Source organism: Dromaius novaehollandiae, chromosome 2, assembly GCF_036370855.1.
Source record: "Dromaius novaehollandiae isolate bDroNov1 chromosome 2, bDroNov1.hap1, whole genome shotgun sequence".
Classification (NCBI taxonomy): Eukaryota; Metazoa; Chordata; class Aves; order Casuariiformes; family Dromaiidae; genus Dromaius; species Dromaius novaehollandiae.
In genome coordinates this window covers 140,973,290-140,993,304 of record NC_088099.1, presented here as the reverse complement: position 1 = coordinate 140,993,304, position 20,015 = coordinate 140,973,290, and the positions used below count along the sequence as shown (strand labels likewise).

Genomic DNA, 20,015 nt, shown 5'->3' with positions numbered 1-20,015 from the left:
CTGCTCTCCCCTCGTCTACCCAGCCAGTCATTCCACCAGAGAATGATATCAGGTTGGTGAAGCATGATTTCCCCTTTGGGAATCCATGCTGACTACTCCTGATCACCTTCTGATGACATCCAGGATTAGCTGTTCCATCATCTTTCCAGGGATGGAGGTGAAGCTGACTGTCCTGTAGTTCCCTGGGTCCTCCTTCCTCCCCTTTTTGAAGACTGGAGTCACATTGGCTTTCTTCCAGTCCTCAGGCACCTCTCCTGTTCTCCATGACCTTTCAAAGAGGATGGAGAGTGGCCTAGCAATAACAGCCGCCAGCTCCCTCAGCACTCGTGGATACATCCCATCAGGGCCCATGGATTTGTGGGTGTCGAGTTTGCCTAAATGATCTCTAACCCGATCTTCCTCGACCAAGGGAAAGTTTTCCTTTCTCCAGGCTTTCTTTCTTGTCTCCAGGGTCTGGGCTTCCTGAGAGATGTCCTTAGCAGTAAAGCCCACATTTTCCTTAGTCTTCCTTTTGCTACTGATGTATTTGAAGAAGCTCTGCTTGTTGTCCTTGACATCCCTTGCCAGATTCAACTCCAAATGGGCCTTGGCCTTCCTTGTCACATCCCTGCATACTCTGACAATGTTTCAGCAGTCCTCCCAGGTGGCCTGTCCCTGCTTCCACATTCTGTACACTTCCTTTTTCTGTTTGAGTTTTGGTAGGAGCTCCTTGCTCATCCATGCAGGTCTCTTGTCCCCATTGCCTGACTTCTTACTCATAGGGATGCACCTATCTTGAGATTGGAGGAAGTGATGCTTGAATAATAACCAACTCTCTTGGACCCCCCCCCCCCCTTCCTTCTAGGGCCCTAACCCAGGGGATTGTTCCAAGTAGGTCCCTGAAGAGGCCAAAGTTTGCTCTCCTGAAGCCAGGGTTGCAATCTTACTTATTGCCCTGCTTCTTCCTCGCAGGATCCTGAAATCCACCATCTCATGGTCACTGTAGCCAAGGCTGTCCTCAGCCTTCACATCTCCAACTAGTCCTTCTTTTTTCTTAGTACAAGGTCCAGCAGCACGCCTCTCTTCGTTAGCTCCTCCACCTCCTGTGTCAAAAAGTTATCACCAATGCTCTCCAGGAACCTCCTGGATTGCTTGTGCCTTCCTGTATTGTTCCTCCAGCAGATATCAGGGTGGTTAAAGCCCCCAGGAAGACCAGGGCCTGTGATCGTGAGGCTGCTTCCATATGTCTGTAGAAGGCCTCATCTACTTCCTCTTCCTGATCAGGTGGCGTGTAGCAAACACCCACAACAGTGTCACCCGTGTTAGTCTATCCTTTAATCCAGTTGCTCTCTTACATAAAGGGCGACTCTCCCACCTTGCCTTCCTTGCCTGTCCTTCCTAAAGAGCTTGTATCCATCCATGGCAGCATTCCAGTCATGCAGTCCATCACACCATGTCTCTGTAATTGCAATGAGATCATGGCCCTGTGACTGCACACAGATCTCTAATTCTTCCTGTTTATTCCCCATGCTGTACGCATTGGTGTACAGGCATTTCAGGGAGGTAATCGAGCATGCACATTTCCCAGGAAGGGTGCAAGAGGATCCTCCACAGCCATATCCCGTACACACTTCCCTGGCTGCGTGCACCCACTGGAGGCATTGTGACTTAAGCCACATTTTGCTGACGACCTTGTCTCTATAACTCTCCCCTTCCTCCATCTTTGCTAGTTTAAAGCCCTCCTTACCAGGTTGGCCAACCTGTTAGCAAAGACACGCATGCCCCTCTTAGTGAGGTGGATCCCACCTCTCCCCATCAGTTGTTGATCTTCAAACAGGGTCCCATGGTCATGGAAACCAAGACCCTGTTGCCAACGCCAGTGGCACAGCCAGTTGTTAACTTGGAAAATCCGTTTACTCCTCCTCCCATCCTTTCCTCTCCCCGGCAGGACTGAGGAGAAAATGATCTGGGATCCCAGACCCTTGACTACCATTCGCAGAGCTCTGAAATCCTGTTTGAAATCCTGTTCCTCTAAATAAAATTCAAAAAAAGAAATAATTTTGATAGATTGTGGTAAGCATTCTTCAGGCATACAAGTGTGCATGCGTGTGTGTGTGTGTGCGTGTGTGCGCATGTGCACGCACGTGTTTACCACACGCGCATGAACACCACAGTCAGATTCAGGCAACGCTGGCAGCGTCAGCTGAATTCGGTTGTTACTGCCTGCCCCTGTGAGCTATCCAGCTTATGTAAAAGCTGGTAAGTAGGAATGCCTTTTTGTACAACTTTTGGCACTACAACCTGGCTGTAAATTAAGCTTGATCCTAAGTAGAGAGTTGAGCTCTGCTGTGATTACTGTTTCAATTTTATTGTTTCCAGGAGAAGCAAGTGTTGTGCCGATCTCAGACAAGATTGAGGCATGTCAAAGCTGTGGTTTGACCTCCAGCTCTGCAGAGAAAAGGTTGTTATTATAGCTGGAAGGGTTTTTTAAGGAACTAAGTCTTTGGAACCTGTTGTACAGATGATTAGGAATGTAGATGACTTACCTACTTAATAGATGAGTTACTGAATGCTAAAGCACTTAGAGAAGTGTTTTTTTTTTTAAATTACCTCTCCAGAAATGCATTTAGAAAGCCTTAGAAAATATTAAAATAGGAGGATCAATCTGTGATGGAAAACACATCTCCTGAATTGTCAATTTTCTATGTATTCATATTTTATAAAAGAAAAAATTGATCTGTGAAGGATAAATAGTGAATTTCCTATTACTATTGACAGATTGAAGGAGGTTTTTGGTTTTTAAAGTGTTTCTTTTTTTACTAACTGGCAAAGCATATGTAAATTTTATATAAAACAAATCCAGAACTAATTGTAACTCCTCAGTTCATATACTACACACCACACGTTCAATTTAAAGAGGAAAACATGCTTTTATCACTATATTTCCTCATAGCTTTTGTGCTGTTTTAAAAAGCCAGGTTGGTCTGAATGTATGCATGAACAAGTCAAATTAAGTGAAAGTTCCTGAGAAAATGAAGATAAAATGACTACAAAGAGGAATTAAAACTGATCTCTGTAGTGTTAAAAGCCATACAAATGGAGCAAGAGGCATTTCTGGCTAAAAGAAGGGAGATCAATGGAGATTTGCCACTGCCAGACAACATGGTTGAAGGGATGATTGAAGAACAACCAGTCATGAAGGCAAGGGAAACAGGCATCACACTCCAGTTTGTATCTTTGCCAGTGGAATTCAAGAAACTTTTCTTTAAAATATTGAAAGAGATTTGTATCATTTGGACTTAAAAGGATAAGTATAGTCCCATGATTATAATCAAGAAAATTATATAAAAAAAGACTGAAATATGGATTTGAAAGGTTAGCGTACTGATTTGTAGACAAACTCTAGTTAGATTTCCTTCCTAGGAATTGTCCAGATTCCTTAGAGGTTGGCTTGTTGAATGATGTCAGCCTGTCACAGAAAGGCATGCTCAAAGCAAAGCAAACCATGGAGTCTGCATTTTTTTTTAAATGTTTTATTATAAAGGATAGGAAATCAAGTCCACATTTTTTTCAAATCCAGATAAATAAACAGTAAATATCACGTGTTGCTTTTTAACGTGTTTTGCTTTTTGTAATAGGATTTGCAAAAATGGCATTCCTAATTCAGAAAACTGCAAAAAATATATCTTTTGAGAACACAAACCACAGTTTTTGCACATAAATGAAGACCATATCAAAAAACTGCTGGAAACAGAGACAATACTGCTCTGTGAAGAAACTGCTGAGCACAGAATAGTTTGGTAGTTTATTCAGCAGAAAACAACAAATTAACCCTTAGACAGGATTATTTCAAATATATATATAAATATATACAAATACATAAAAACAAAGATCTTCCCACTTAAAAACAAACAAACATCAAGTTATAAGAAAAACAGAGAACCCTGTGGTGCTTTGTGATCTTTAAGAAGGGATGTTTAAAAAGATACAAGCTTTTTTTTCTAATAGCAATAAACTGGTAAAGAAAAAAAGACGGTTATTCTAATAACATAATCCTTTAAAATAGAATCAGATCTTTGCTGATTTTAAGAATAGACTACTGAATGAAACAAATCAACAAACAGACAAGCAAAAAAAATTCACTACATTCAGATTTTGTGCAATCTTGGTCCCATTTTAATCAATGAGAATGATACTTTTGATTTCAGTGGGAGCAGGGTCAAGCTTTTCCTTTTTTCTAAAGCAGAAGCTGAGTGAGTGCAAGCTACTTTCCCAAAGGGACTTTGCTCATATGATTAAACCATGAGAGACTGTAAATGGAAAGAGTTATCCCTGTAACCTCATGGGCCACCCAACTATTTTGTTGCTTGCTGTTATAGACACTTTATCCTTTCTAATAACTGAATTGTGCATCTTGTCTCACACTTATGCAGCATTTTTTAATATAACAGTTACTTGTTATGACAGTAGAAACCTGTAAGCACTCTTCTAGAGCTCATTAAATATTTATATCCTTTTGAGATTTCGCATTTATTTGTATTCAGTAGGGTCAGAGCTGCATGTACAAATTAAATGATCATTAAAGGAGATATAAACATGCTATTTACAGTTCATAAATCTTTATTTTATATACAGTTGTGTTGAGTATCTTCATAGTTGTAGCCTAAGCACTGTGTAGAATTGGCATGCGTCTGATATTCACAAAAATGAAACAATATAGTGAAGAAATGAAGAATTAATAAAAAGTAAAATAATTAATGATAAATTGTGCACATGCAAAGGTATTGTAAAATGAATCCATCAACTTAAAATATGCATTTATGCCATTCCTATCTACCCTAACAGTTTGCTTTCCTGGAAAGGAAAACTGATGAACTGATGTACTTTTGATGGAAATATGCCATGCAAAATCTTATATTTTTTTGGGATACTATTTCACATTCTTTAAACCTTCCATCAATTTTTCTATGTGACGTTCAGACCGCCTTTAATGAAAAAAGTGGAACCCTCCCCCCCCCCCGAAACACAACTACTTTTGTTATCACACTATAAATCCTAGCTCAGGTATTATGCCAATTATCTAATTAGCCTATACAGAGCAACTGAAGAATTTCAGTTTATTACCCTTATCATTCATACATTTCACTCAGTTTTTTTATGAGAAACATGTCTTTAAAGGATTTAATGAAAAATAAAATTAGCACAGATTATTTGATCCTGGGATTAAAATAAATCCATCCACCCATTTAAATGCAAATCATTTAAGGAACACAATGTCTGGAGTGGTCACCTTCAGTATTTAAGATTTAAGATGAGCTGTAATGCAGGTGTCTCTGTAATCCTGTTTTGTGGGTATAGTGCCATTTCACTGTTGAAAAATTATCTCCTCAATAGAATGTGGTTGATGTGCTTCTGTTCTTCAAATTCTGTTGTTGTTGCTGAATAAACTGGTATATTTTTGCATCTTTTACACAAAAAGAAAAGACATCCACTGTTAAGCACTAGATTCAGTCAGAATAACCAGATCACAAAGATCTCCAGTTGTTCTTCTCTGGAAAATCATTGTAGCCACCTTCCTCTAAACCAAGCCTTCCCTTGCCACCAAGACACAGGGGGACTAGTGGGGAGCTTTTGCAGGCTATGAAGTGATAATGAAGCAATTCTGCGTCCATCCTACTTGTTGCTTTCAAGAGGCCCTTCACTTTTTACCTTCAGAATATTACAGAAGTTCTTCAGAGGGCAGTCGTGTTGTGTTTCATTCTTGCAGCCACTGCCAGATGCATTTAAAAGTCTAAGGGCCGAATCATCATGGTTGTGGACCGCAAGGAGTAGCTGGGGCCTTTGAAGTAGTGCCACTTGATGCCGTTCAGCTTTCCATGGTTCTGCCCAGCCGTGTAGAACATCCCGTTCAGGTTGGAGGGGCCACAGGCATCAAACCACCAGCCTGAAACAATTAAGAGCAAACAATTAAACTGCAAGCAAACTAGGCATTTTCATTTTGCTTTGCAGATTTCGCTGATTAGCAGCTTAATGGTATTCATAGGCTCATAAATACTCCCGGTGTGGCACGAGTTTGTTTCCCTATTTTCCTTTTTTGCACTTTTGTGCCATTCTGTGGCTAGCTGTGCTGGAGAATATGCAGGTATATTTCCAGATTTGGAAAAGTATTTAAGTCCTAACTCCTACTGTTTGTATACACAGTATGTGAAGCAAGAAAAGGAACAATAAAGACAAATATACTATTTTGCATGTTTAGACAGTATTTTACAGTTCACCCAGATCATGTAAACATATCATAAAAAAGCTACCATTCATAATGCATTTGTATAATTTCACTTGTTTGGTTTTTTTAAAACATAAGCATGATTGAAAATTATTTGCTGCCATTCTTCTGTTTCCTTAACTGTGATTGTTCAATTGCTCAGATTGTTTTTGCTCTCAGATTAGATATTCTTAGCAAGCATAGGTTATGAATATGGTTGTGAGCTGTTATAGTAATTACAGTTGTATTGAGCTGTTATAGCAATTACAGTATTAGATTAGAATAGCACTCAGAATAGTGTGCAAGGAAATAGTCTCTGTCTTTAAGACTTGCAAAAAATTTATGAATAATGTTCAGCAAATAGAGTGGAGAAGTGGAGAAGACAAGGACAACACTGCGGGACACTGATGGTTAGTTAGAATACCTCTGTGCACAGCTAGATGGTTTAGATAGATAGGTGCCTGTGTGTGCATGTGTTTATACAACGGTTTTGTCAGCTTCATTCAAGGACCAGAGGATATATTCATTGTATGCACAGTTTGGCTCAGGACATTAGCATTCAATCCTTAACCTTCTTACCATTTTCAGTGTGAAATGTTCAGCCTTGACCCTCCTAATCTAGGTCTTGAATTGTGCCAAACATCTCATCCCTTTGAGATTTGTTCACTTCTCTGTAAAGCATATGTGCAAGTTCCCACCTGCCACTTAGGGAATTGGCAAATGCCCATCCAAGGTTCAAAAAGACTAAGTGTCTGCAGGTTAATTATTTACATGTCAAAAGGTAGAGGAAAATTACTAGTAATGCTACTATCATGGACTATGAAAATGTAAAAATTAATTAAAAAATAAAAGAAAAAAAATAACATTAAAAATTTTACTGACTGGTTTTGAAGGCAGGCTTTAAAGGTGTGTAACTGTCTTTTCTGCCCCCTCATTTTGCCCACTCTTTCCCCTTTCCACTAGCTGCAAGAAGCAGCTACCTATTCATCAGCCTTTTGACTCCAGGTATAGTCTCTCATATACCTCGTTCTATTGAAAAGTCGAGGCAAGAAATTTTCTCCCCAGCTGTTTGTGTATCTAGTTCACTGCTCCCCCAACTGCACTATAAGACTATTCTGAAAAGTGAGATGACACAGATTAAGAAAAAAAAAATTGCTTTTTGAGAGCAAACCAGCAAGCTGGTTTACAGCATGACTCTGTGAACAGTTGTGTTGGCATAACTGAAGGATCAGTAAACTGAGAAGTTAGGATAAAGAGAAGTGCAACAGCTCAGGAACTTTTCAACCTGAGTTTTCTTCCAAAGAAAATGCATGTAGAGCCATACCCTCACCTTTCGTGAGTGCTCTGTTAATATAGGACTGGAAATAAACCAGAAATATTTATCAAGTGCTTGTGGATATTACCAACAATGACAGAGGTTTTGCTATCACTCATATGATTGAAAGAAAATTCAGACTTGCTGTAAGCACAGCTGCGGTTGCAAACTGTACATAAAAAAAGTAATCTCACCTTACTTTAGACTTCTGCAGTGAAGATATGTACATCGTCCTACATTCTCTTTTTAACCAATGAAGAAAATGAAGCCAGTGGTGGAAAAACAGCGTGATTCCTCAGATCCATTTTGGATAACAGCTTTAGAGCTGATAGATGAGATTAATCAATAAACTCTCTTGATTACATCCCCAAGATCTCCAGTAATAAAAGGACCCTTAAGTGATTAACTATGACGTAGGCTCTATGTACACCCAGCAATTCCCACTTGAACTACTTGTGTTAGTCAGAATGGCAGAGTCTCAGGCTCTGTTTGGGTCAGTTTTGTAGTATGAGTATACTCTCAAGCCTCCTAAAGTCATGGAGCTACAGGAAAAAAAAAAAAAAAGGCTGGAAACTTTCTGAAATTTTTTCTTAAAGTGAATTTTAGATTGTCATGAGAGTTACAGTTTTAAGGAAAACTCCAAACAACCTGAAATTTGGCAACCCTAGGATTACAGAGCATAAACTGACAAAGATAAACTAGGTGACACGCTGACTCCACTGAAGTTAGTGGGAGTATTGCGGTATATCTTGATGGGAATACAATTTTACTCTGCAAGACCTTGTAGAATATCTACGTAACATAACAGAAAGTGCTTAGTTCAGACTGAGGAAGGTGGAATGAATACCCAGACTGAAATATGCTAATATTTCCCAATGCCAAAAATACACGAGCCTTGGTGGCTAAAGGTTCTATGTGTCCGAAAGATTTCTGCAGTTCTTTCTTCCTTGTAAGAGATACAGGCTTTGTAAACCTTTAGTGCAAGTCTTATGAAACTTTCTGCATAATACAGTTGTATTGAACACTGTCTCAATGCTTTCATAACTGAAGGGAAATAAAGTTACAAAGATCAGATGGTGGCTTTTTCTTTTTGCAGTTAAACCCCACTTTCTTTAAAGAAGTGATTTCAGACTGCGTGTCACAGCACCTGTGAAGATCCCCTGCAAACCTTTTTCAAGCACCACCACAAATAACAATCCTACAGCAAGTGGCTACTGAACTTCGTAGGCTTCAGTGGACTGAAATGAAGAATTTTAGTTTTCAGTGTGTTTCCCAGGCTGACCTGTAGAAATGGAATTAAACTGTGAGAGGCTTCTCTTAGGTAGTGTGCACTGCCTTGATGAACCCTCCAGTTTCTTCAGATTCAGCAGTCAGCTTTAAACTTATCTATAATGAATCCATACGGCGAGGGTATTTTAAATTTCTTGATCTGCCTTTGACAGTGATTAGCATACAGATCCAGTGCTTACACGTCTGACCTGTGTAATATATGGTTTTTGTCTCGTAAAGTAATTTCTTAGATTTTGGATAGTACTTAGTGCGCTTTTTTCAGAAGTAACACTTCATAATGAAATCTTGAGGGAAGGTTTTATTCCAGATAAATTCTGGCAAACTTCTATTTTGATACAATTGACCTCTCTTTGATTACAATGTTATACCTAAGGGGGTAATAACCAAAGAAAGAGAAAGCTGTACAGCTGATGTTTTACTGTAACCAGAGTATAATCTTGTAGAAACTTAAGACAAAGTTAAACAGAGAAAATCTAATCCTTATTTTTCAAAGCTGGAACAGAGAAGCAGCTGGGTTCTGTTTACGGTGTTGGGATGAAGACATGGCAAGCTGCACTAGTTACCATTTCATCTTAAATGAACAGCAATAGATGTGTACTGGGGCTTTTCGGGGAGAATGTTTTCAGCAGTGCCCTATAAAATCTATGTTAAAGGTGGAATAAGTAAAAAAACACAAGAATTTTTTTTAATCTTTTGTGAGGAACTACTCAAAACTCTCATAAAAGATTCCTTCTTTTAAAATATGTTTTATTGAGCGTCTTTTAATATATTATATATTTTTTGTTAGTAAGAATGTATGATTTTTTTAAAGATGTTTTCTATTATTACATTATAACATTGGATTTACTTTCCCTCTTTTGTCTTTCTTTCTTTTTTTTTTTGTGTGTGATGGTTTTTCTCTATCCTCCCTTGTAATCCTCTAAGAGCTGTTCATTCACCCAAAGGGACTCAGATTGTCACAAGACTGCCTGGTGCATTCTCAATGCCAAGTCAACATCTTTGAATGGATGCAAAGGAAACATTTTTCCACAAACAGGATTTTTAAGACTCTTTGTATGTTTGGGGAAAAGAGGAATAGAAAAGGTGGCTTTCTGGTAAGCTGTGAGGAAATGGGGAAATGTAGGACCGAGGTCTCCCGCAGCACAGAACACCTGCAACAGAGGCCAGCACCAGAAACACCAGACAAAGAAACTCCAGAGCTGTGGGACAGTCTGACCAGAGGAAGGGCTCCCAACAGCTAGAGGTTGGCTTATTCCCTGAAGCCCTGAAGCTCATGGGATTTTCTTCCCTTGAAGAATCTTACTTGTTTTTTACTACAAGGTAATAGCTCTCCCACATAAGCATCAAATTCTCTCTGAATAACAGCAAGCTTTTAGCCTCAGTCACAACTTTTGGCAATGATTTCCATGGGATCTTTGAATCATGAAGAACAGACATTAGGAGAAACAATAGTAGAAGCAAGTTTTGAAAGTGGCTAGTGAGGCAATAAAGAGGAGGCTTTCATGAGAAGGTTAAGAGAGTTTTTACTCAGAAACACAGGTAGTTTCTTTAAGTTTCTGTGATCATCAAGTTGTCAGTTGCTTATTTGAACTGAGGGGAGCCTTATGATCTTTTGAGGTTAGCCCACCTCTAATAATTTGTTTGTATACTACAAGCAGTACTACCATTTCTGTTTGTAGTAAAAATCCTTTGGTCATAAAGCATACTCTCAAAAAAAAATAATTTAGATAATGCATTGCTAAGTTGTTTGAAAGTTTCAGCTATACAAATAAACATGAATCCCCACTGTAGACAGCTGGTCTTCTGAAGCCGTGAAAACACACTCATGCTTTGTGGACTCCTATGTTTTGCTCCTTAATTACTTTTGCTATTACCCCTGAAAAGCTATTAAATTTGATGTCAGCTCTTTTCATTAAATAAATGCATTTTGAATACTTCAGTCACCTTCAGCCACCTATAACTGCATAGTTCATCTCCACAGAACTGCTTTTTCTATGTCTTTGGCCGAACATGAATGTATAGTGAGATCATTTCTACAAATTCTTGCAAAAAAACCCAGCAAATAAGTAACGGTATTATAAGAAAAATCAGCTATCTTTTATAATAGATTTCTAGAGTCAGAAGCATAACTTTTATATGATAGACACTTCATTGTCAAAAACAACAACATAGAAAAGGCCTTTGTATGCCAAAGCAAACAACCTTCCATTTGTATGTTATATAAAGTCAGGCCTAGTCCATGTATATAGATAAATATTAAAATGTTGAGCCTCATTTCAAACTATAAGTAAATTTTTTTGTTAGTAACCTGGTGCTCATCACTGTAAATCTAGAGTGCATTGAGGGTTTACCTCACCCGGCTCTGATGAGAAGCTCTTAGTTGCCTTTCACAAAACAAGGGAAAAGCTGTCTAAACTATGTGCAGTTGGTGACAAACCCTTTCTTTACACATCTGTCTGTCTTCTGCCTCCTGAGTTCTCTGATTGCCCCCAGATACAAAAAGATCAATATGATCTTCTCAATAAGATCCAAAGTATGTTTGAGCAGTAGATTTGTACAGCTTTATGGAATAAATGGATCCTATGCAAAGACAGTATCTATTTCTAGCGCTCTGGGTTTGTTCATAAAGTTTAATGTATTTGGCAGCAAAGCAGCTAAATAAGAACAATTTCTAACACAAAAATATTGAAATAGTCTTTTCATCATTTGTAGCAATTTCTTTTATGAAAGATATGAATGTTTCTGACATTATGTACTTTAAAGAAGTTAGATGGTAATACTTAGGCTCTACTTGGCTCTGCACTGATAACTTCTCAGCTAGAAGACTGGGTCCAGTTTTGGATGACACTTCAAGCAATATGTGGAGCAACTGGACAGAGTCCAGAAGAGCAAAAGTAAGCGGAAGGATTTAGGGTTGCTTAGTCCAGAAACCAAAGGTAGAAGGGGTCATGCCAATAGTCTCAAACTCATAAAAAGCTGCTGAAAAGAGCAGATTTTCAAAGGAATTCAGTGAATGATCTATTCTTTCCAATAATGGAGGATAGGACAAGATGGAATAAACTTGGTAGATTTAGTTTAGATATCAAGGTAATATCAAGATATCAAGGAAAGCTTTCCTATATTAAGTGTAGCTGCTCTCAGTAACAGATTGTATTGAGAAACTGAACCTCTATCATAAGAAATCCTTAAAATGAACAGAAAGGCAGGAATAAATAGGTAGAGAAGAATCTCTATCAGAGAGGGACTAAATTACCTCTGCAGATCTTTTCCAGGACTATTTTCTATGACTCATTTGAGTATTGAATTGAACAGACTATTACTTAGCAGTTTATATTCTGAAGATTAAATCAGAATTTAGCTGTCAGGATACAAAATGAGAAGGCATTAGCTTTCCCTATCAACTGGATAACATAGTCCTTTTTAAAAAATAATAATAAATCAAGTGGTAAAAATAACATGGAACTTGCACACTGGTGACCATTCTCTGACTCTTCTAAATGTATTAATAGACTGATTGTTAAATCAGTCATGACTTAGTGTTCTCCTAATAATTTATCAATATTGTCCATACTTAAGCCTTATAAACATGGATTAATCATATAATCATCCTAGTGATGATTTTTTTAAAATGCTTAGTAATCATATGTCTAATGAAATATTTCTAATATTTCCATGATAAATCTAATCATATACCAATCACTTCTTATGTACGTGGTGCTTATATTTTTCTTTCTACAAAATGATAGGCAATATAAATGATACTCCATGAGTGGTGGTTTGTATATAAGATCTTTATGAAAGCAATAAAATGTACAAAACCTAAAAACTGGTACTTCCATAGACAAGTGGACCTATATCCAGGGGTTCAAGTTGGTTTCTTTTAAGTGCGCTGAGGTTGCTACTTTCAAAATTTTTGTTTCAAGCAATATATAACAGGAACTGTCTTTTTTTCTGATTAGATAATACAGGGACAGACTTCTATATTCAGCCAGGAAATTCCCTATAACTCAGGACAAAAAACCTCTATACTGCTCTTGACAGAGATTCATAAAATTCACCACTTTGAGAAAGAAGCAATTAAACAACAGGCAATGTGCACTGCACTGTTTAGGACTGTCATTGAGAAGTCTCTAACTTAATGGAAGAGAAATGTGTTGAGGATTACTAAATATATGGAGGCCCCCTCTGGCTCAGGAAGCTCCTGAGATGCAAATGATTGAGCCAGGGAGGATCATCTAGGAATGTCATAATTTTGCATAGTTCTTACACCAGTCCCTAAGCATCTGCTGTTGACCACTGTCAGAGACAGGAAACTGCAGCTGGATGGACCTCTGCTGTGACCCAACATGGCTGCTTGAATCAAAAAAACAAAAAAAAAAACAAAAAACCCCCACCTTATTTCAGTAATTCTATGCTGTTTCAACCCTAGCTAGACATCTAGGAAGTCTCCCTGTCACTTTGTTGAGCTATTTCAGGGATCAGAAGTTTTGCAAAGTTCCCACATATTACCTGAGGCAAGGTAACCGCCCGTGTAAACATCCTACCCTGTGGCAAATACAAAACAAAACAAATTATCTTAGGACTCTTTCACTATGGCCAAATTACAATGAACCTCTTTGCAGTGGCTGTATATGATTGCACAACTACTGGGGCTCAGCTGACAGGTGGTATCTTGGCAGCGTGCTCTAACTTGGTCTTGTGCCCAAGGACCTGCTCCAGAGACTTGAAGTGCTCTTTTACTGGAAGTCTGTCTGAAGCGCCTCGAATATCTCCTACTCAGTGCTTCTTTCTGATGACAATTTGTTACATTTTCTGTGCTGTCTTGCAAAAAAACATGTATATACCTCACTGGAGCACTCTTCTAGAATATATTTGAAATGATATGGGGTTACAACCTTTGTTCGGTTGACTGGCCTGAGATATTGCACCAGTCTCTGACAGCTGTTTTCACAATATAACAAATGATACTGTTTTGACAAATGATACTGTTTTGACAAACGTTAAGTTTAAATGAAGACACGATTTGAATAAATATGCTTTGTCTTTCTTTAAAGTAAACCAAGGTTACTGAAATGTTATTTTCCAAGGCACAAAAGGCTGTTAAAGCATTCAACTATCACACAAAGTCAACAGGGGCTAAGAACCCAGCTCATGCATGTACTTTTGAAAGCCATTCCCTGAAATCACTGTTAAGATAGAGTCAAGTAACATAGCATGGCTCTTAAAAGAACAAGAATCATGAAAAAACTGTTCTGTTGATGCTACTATAAATATTTTCACACAGAATAAAATAGATATCTATTACATTTCCTATATATCACCTCTCTATATATTTTATTCTGGGGAAGAGGGAGGCAGGAGAGAAAGGAGGGGCTGAAAGAATAATGGTTTTGATATAGACCAAAAAAAATGACAGCTAATAAGATCATGGAGAAAAATTTGTGTTTTCCTTACATTTTTATTTTCAGCCTTGACTATAACCATATCACAGTCTTGTGCTTTAACTTATCTCAGCCTTTATTCCTGACATAAATATATTCAGTTCACCTCATAGAGATAACAGGATCACCCAAACTGTCAAGATAGCTAGAAACCTGCATGTAGATTTCATATCATTCTTCATTAAAATGCTGTCTGTGATGCTGCCAAAACTAACAGAGAGTCTGATGATAGTCTGTACAGTTATGTACATATCTTTTGGAAAAGAAGAGGGGTTTTCCAGAACCTGTTATCACTGCCACTTTTCTTAATCAGTCTTCTTCTGTGACACAAAACGGAAATCTACTTACTGAATAAATGTTTTGGCATTTAATTAAATTTCTGATACTTCTCAAGGAATGAGAAAGTCTGTTTCTAGGAGCAAAGTATAGTGGAGTGTTTGAGGAGAACTCTAGCAGGGAGAACTATCTGCATTTTTTAAAGAATTTGCATCATTAAAGTCTTTCTCTTTTTGAAGAACAATAGATTACTCAGTGTTGTACAGCTGCTTCAGGCACTTATCCTCAAAGACTAATTGTATCTCTTTTTACATTGGTGTGATTTGTTCAATTCATGATTTGCTCACCCTTTGGTAATTCACCCCTTTCCTCCTTATTCCCTTCATTTGTTAGCAGTATATTCCAAAATGTGATTTTCCTGTTGATTTACAGGGCTGCTGCAGCAAAATATATGTGAACCTTGTGGAATGGTTGTTAAACAGCAGGCTGACCTTAGCAGGGCAATTGACCTTCCATGCAAGTCAGGACAGGCAAATAAAATCCTCCCGCTCCCAGAATTAGCTGTCTGGGAGTAGAGGTGTTTCCAGGCAGCTCATGAACAGTTCTACATGTCAACACAGAGGCAACTCACGTCTAGGAGTTTCTCTTGCTAGACTATGACCTGCCCGGGAAGTAACACCTATTAATTTAGCATGGTCTCTAATGGGAAAAGTCCCTAATTTTAGTTAAAAACAACTATTACTTCCATTCCATTATCTGATCCAGAACTACCTAGCTTGGTTCTTTTGTTACAGAAAAGGGAAGGTATTTTCTGGTCACCTGTCTGCAGGAAGAAGTTTTCCATCCTGACTTTTAATAAGATATCACTAGAGGAAGTAAGGACAGTTTGAGAAATTGGCTCCTTAAACACTCTTCCCAACTGAATAATTTTCAATCAGCAAAAGGAGAATGAGAATATAGATTGGGCATTTGATACAAATTCCCAGTGATGGGAACCCATCTTCTGTCAGCAGATGATAGCCTTAGAGACTCATATATGCCTGAATGTGGCCTGAGCTGGATCCAGCCAGAGTGCCAGTAACCACAAGTAATATCAGTTTAACAATCTGATCCAAAACACTGAATAATTTTTATGCTGTAGGATTTTTTCCAGGAAAGTTAGAAATCACTAAGGGAGATTCTGAGAAGATCAGATGAGAAGAAAAGGGCCTTTCTTGCTCATTCAGTCTGTGAACCAAAGAATTACAGTGCAAGTTTTTTTGGTTTAATGTGGTGTGCTATAGAGATGGAAATGAAGATGCCCATTTGGGAACTCAGAATAAGCACCATTTCTAAGAGAAGAGGTAGAGATGTAGGTATCCATATGGAGAGATGTTCTTGGATAGTCCTCCTCCACAGTGGAGGCCACAAATATCAGTCACATACACTTCACTTGCTGGCAGTCAGCTTGATTTTGTGCTTTAAATTGTCCCAGGATAACTTACTTCTCTGTTCTCCATCTCTATTTACTCCTCTCTCTTTTCTGCTGCAATTCATCTCTGCTTGGAAATGGTATTGCTTTAAATGTTCCAGAATAGCTAAGTGTCACAATTTGAACAGGGGAGTTGCAACTCTAGTCTTTTATAAGTGAGAGAATTAGCCATTACGTTAGCTAATTTTATTATGTTCCTGCTTGTAGAAGACAGATAGCTGAATCATTGTAATTATTTCAATAATAGCATAATCCTTCTAGGTGAAATAGATAATACAGTATAAAATCAGGTTCTGACAGGCCTCAGAATTTTGGTATGGCTTTTAATCTTTACCTTCTGTTGTCTGTTCCCCTGCCCTTCCTTTCTTCTTCTTTTTCCTGTTGATTTCTCTTTCTCTTAATAAGGTTCTTTCCCCCTCCTTAATCTCTTAGTTCCTTCTCTCTTCTTTGCCTTTCTTGCTTCAACAATAACACTGACTTTTTCTTTCCCTCTTGACATTGTCAGTTTGTTTGAAATTGAATCGCAACAGCCTCAGTGCAGAAGTATACTGACTGCATCTATGAATAATCCCTTCCCTGCTGCTCGGAATCTTGGAGTACTGGCACTACCACAATATACATAAAAAAAACCCCCAAGAGTAGGAGTAATAATAATAAGAGGCACTTTCACACAGTACTTGCACATCACGAGTGCAACTTCACCCACAGTCACTTTAGGAAAATAGAAGAGATTCCTGCCAACGTACCACGTATTTTCAGAGTTGTACTCACCTCCAGTTAGCATGAGTGCACATTTACACATGCAGTTGTCGTTGTCAGCATCTTTAGTACTGAATTCGGCACCATGTAAGATCAGGCTACTCTGTTTGCCAGCAGTTCCACTGTGACCTTTTAAATAAAGCCTGAAACAGCAAGAAGAAACAATCAATGTCACCAAAATGAACAATAAAAGGTCCAGGTCTCTTTCCGCACCAGATTTGCCTGCTATGATGTACACATAGAAACCTCAGAAATGTCTTGGGTTTTGGCTCAACCTCCTTGTTGTTTCAGGTGTAGGATGAGGAAATTCAGGAAGTTTCAACATATCTACATTAGGACATAGTCCCTGCCCCAGAACAGAACTGAGTACAAGGAATTTACTCTAGAAAATGCGAGAAAGTGGAGGAAGTCAGAGACAGAAAAGAGAACAAGGAGAGATGCCCGAAGATCTGGAAAACACGGATAGAATAATTGAGCATTTGAGTAGCTGGTCTCTTTATTGTGGCACAGAAACATCACTCCCAGTTAACGGCAGCTTTGTTACTAATCCCTGGCCCCTAAAGTGTATTTCAAACAGTTTCAGAATTTTTAATTTCACCAGTTACAGCCCAAGCCAGCAACCTAGTTCAGTTCCTTCCTCTGCCAAAGCTGTCCCTGAATGATGAATGGAGAATAACTTAGAGCTCAAGCCACAAAAGTCTTCACAATTTGCAATGCTAAATATCCCTTTGCTTAGGGAGCCTTGTCAACTAGCTGGAACCACAACCATGAGCTAGGAACCTGAGCCCAGATCCAGCACATAACACAGGCTATGTGATGCTGAGTGCGGCAGTGCCCCAGGCTAAGCACGCAAGCTGTACTGATGCTGACAGCGGCAGCTCTGTTCTGCCAGGGAACAATGGGAGAGCTGGGCACATCTGACCCCAGTTCACAGGAACAGGCACATGCACAGGGAAGTGCAGAACAGAACATTGCACACAAAGTTTTCTTTTGCCTCTGCTCTCTGTCTGAGAGACAGACATCACTGGGAGACTGACACACAGTCAAAAACTACTTCCTCCTCATAGCTACCTAAGTCAGATGTCTGAGCATGCTTATTCCTATTTTTTCTTAAAACATTGCTGGAAGAGGAAGGTATCTATTGCCATAATAGCTCATATTCAGGAACGATGAGACAGGATCTCAGTCTCTACTTGAGGGAGTTGAAGCCATAATGATCATGGCTCAAGAGGAAGCCCTAACCACTGGGGCAAGAAAAGGGGGGAAGGAGCATCCACCACCTGTCTCATTAAAGCTCTGCAGGAAGGAATACAAGAGCCATAGGGCCAGCAACCAAGAACATGATTCAACGTCTAGCAGGATAGCTCACTTCGCTGAAGAGAGGGTGAGAAACATCAGTTCTGCTTCTTCTAGGGTTATTGGAGAGGGGATAATACAGATATATCTCTTAAATATCTAAAGCAAAATTCATAAGGAGCAGAAGTAAGGCTTAAGTGTGCAAGACCAGAAAAGTGTCTCTTTCTTTCTGGTATTAACATCTGGGAGTACTCTCCTAGAAAAAGTACTCCCAGGCTTTTCCCACAAACTCAGTGAACAAGGGGGGCAGTTATGAGTCATTACTTGTGGTTCCTGCCTCTTAGATAGCTGTTGTATTTCATCCAATGACTTGGGATAAATTAAAAAAAAATGAGTTACTGGAATATCATTCTTCCATTTGTTTCCTTAGATACCTAGCTGCAGAGTGGTCAGAGTGTGCACAGCAGGAGAAGGGAAGCATCCCTAACTCAGTTTAGTCTACACATTAGTGGTTACGGGCAGACTTTCTTCTGAGACAAGGAGGAGATTTCAATAAAACCCACTTCTACCACACAACTCTAGATCTGAAGCGTTCTTTGAGAGGAAGAGAAGGGACATACAGCCACCATATGGCAGCTTCCCTTGATCAAGTTCATGGCTACAGATTTTGTAGTCTTGCACACATCTTTGGGTGGATGGAAGACCGAAATGAAACCAATTTGATTAAAACTGTCATGGAACCTAGTTACAGAAAAGCCTATTCTGAGAATCCCAGTGAGGTTCAGTAGGAGAAGGATAATGAGTTACTGAGCCCTATCAAGATAGGAAGGCACAGAAAGAACACTTGCACCTCTACAGGGTCTGAAAATCACACTTGCAGACTGACTTAAACTTCGCCTAATTTTCAATTAATTTCTCTCCCTTTAAAAAAGAAGATGCCAGCTGATAAGCATGAAGATGTTAAAACAGAGGCACATTAAGAACTTGAAGAGAGCTGTTAGGGCTGTCTTTCCAAAGTAGTTACACCACATTACTTCATTTGGTTTTAATGTTGCTTGTCACCTGATCTTAGCCTGATGAATAAATACCTTTTAATTTAATCCTTAGAGCAAATTTTTTATGTAGACAAGTGGACAGACAGACAGACACACACACACAAAAATCCTTAGATTAAATATAAATACTGTGAACAGTCAAATACCTTTGGATAGCTCAGAAATGCTAAGGCAAAATGTAAGCCACATAATAAAAGCTCATCAAGGTTCTTAAATACTTAACAAGGAACAACCTAGGAACAGAAATCATAAATGTCAACGTCCTATGCTATTGTCCAATAACAATGCCAATTAGCCCATAATCACCATGTTACTCTATCAAAGGATGCTTATGTTTTGCACAAGTTTACTCTAAGAACTAGTTTTTGCTCATGCTCATTTCTTTGTTCCATACAAAGAAAAGGCTGGAATTAATCCCATCTCCATTCATTGGACTTTTGCCTTGTTTTGCAAGCTGCATCTAATTTTTTGCAGAACAAAATAAACTTCCCTGAGGTTGTGTTGATAGAAAAGTTACTTTGTCACATGATATCTACAATCTGATTTTACACTGCCATACATCCTCACTATATCAGCAACAGCAAAGCTCACAGAAGTCTCATAAAGTCAGTATAAAAAGCTAGTACTGTTTGCTTAAGTCAGGAAAGACAATGCTGGCCAGATCATTTTGTTAACAATCAACACTACAAAACCCACTTAGTCCAATAAAAAATATTCAGATACTGTAAGATAACAGTAAAAAAATGAGCAATACTTGCTTTGCAATATTTTCCCCAAAGGGGTAGGGTACTAGGATTATTTACAAGCTTATACTCTTTCACTGATTTTTTATAAACCTTCCACTCAGCACAGATTTAGGTCTTGCCAGTTA

The 20,015-nt window shown here is 38.6% G+C and overlaps 1 protein-coding gene across 1 annotated transcript in view; it reads right to left on the bottom strand.

Annotated features, from left to right (window-relative positions):
- Nucleotides 1-3,772: 3,772 nt before the first annotated feature.
- ANGPT1 (angiopoietin 1) overlaps nt 3,773-20,015 on the bottom strand; it is a 166,355-nt gene continuing 150,112 nt past the window's right edge. Inside the window, exons 8-9 of the mRNA XM_026119552.2 lie at nt 16,806-16,936; nt 3,773-5,923 (exon numbers count right to left, since the gene is read on the bottom strand). Of these exons, the coding sequence (XP_025975337.1) occupies nt 5,763-5,923; nt 16,806-16,936 (292 nt within the window). The 3' untranslated portion in view covers nt 3,773-5,762. The remainder of the gene's footprint in view (nt 5,924-16,805; nt 16,937-20,015) is intronic.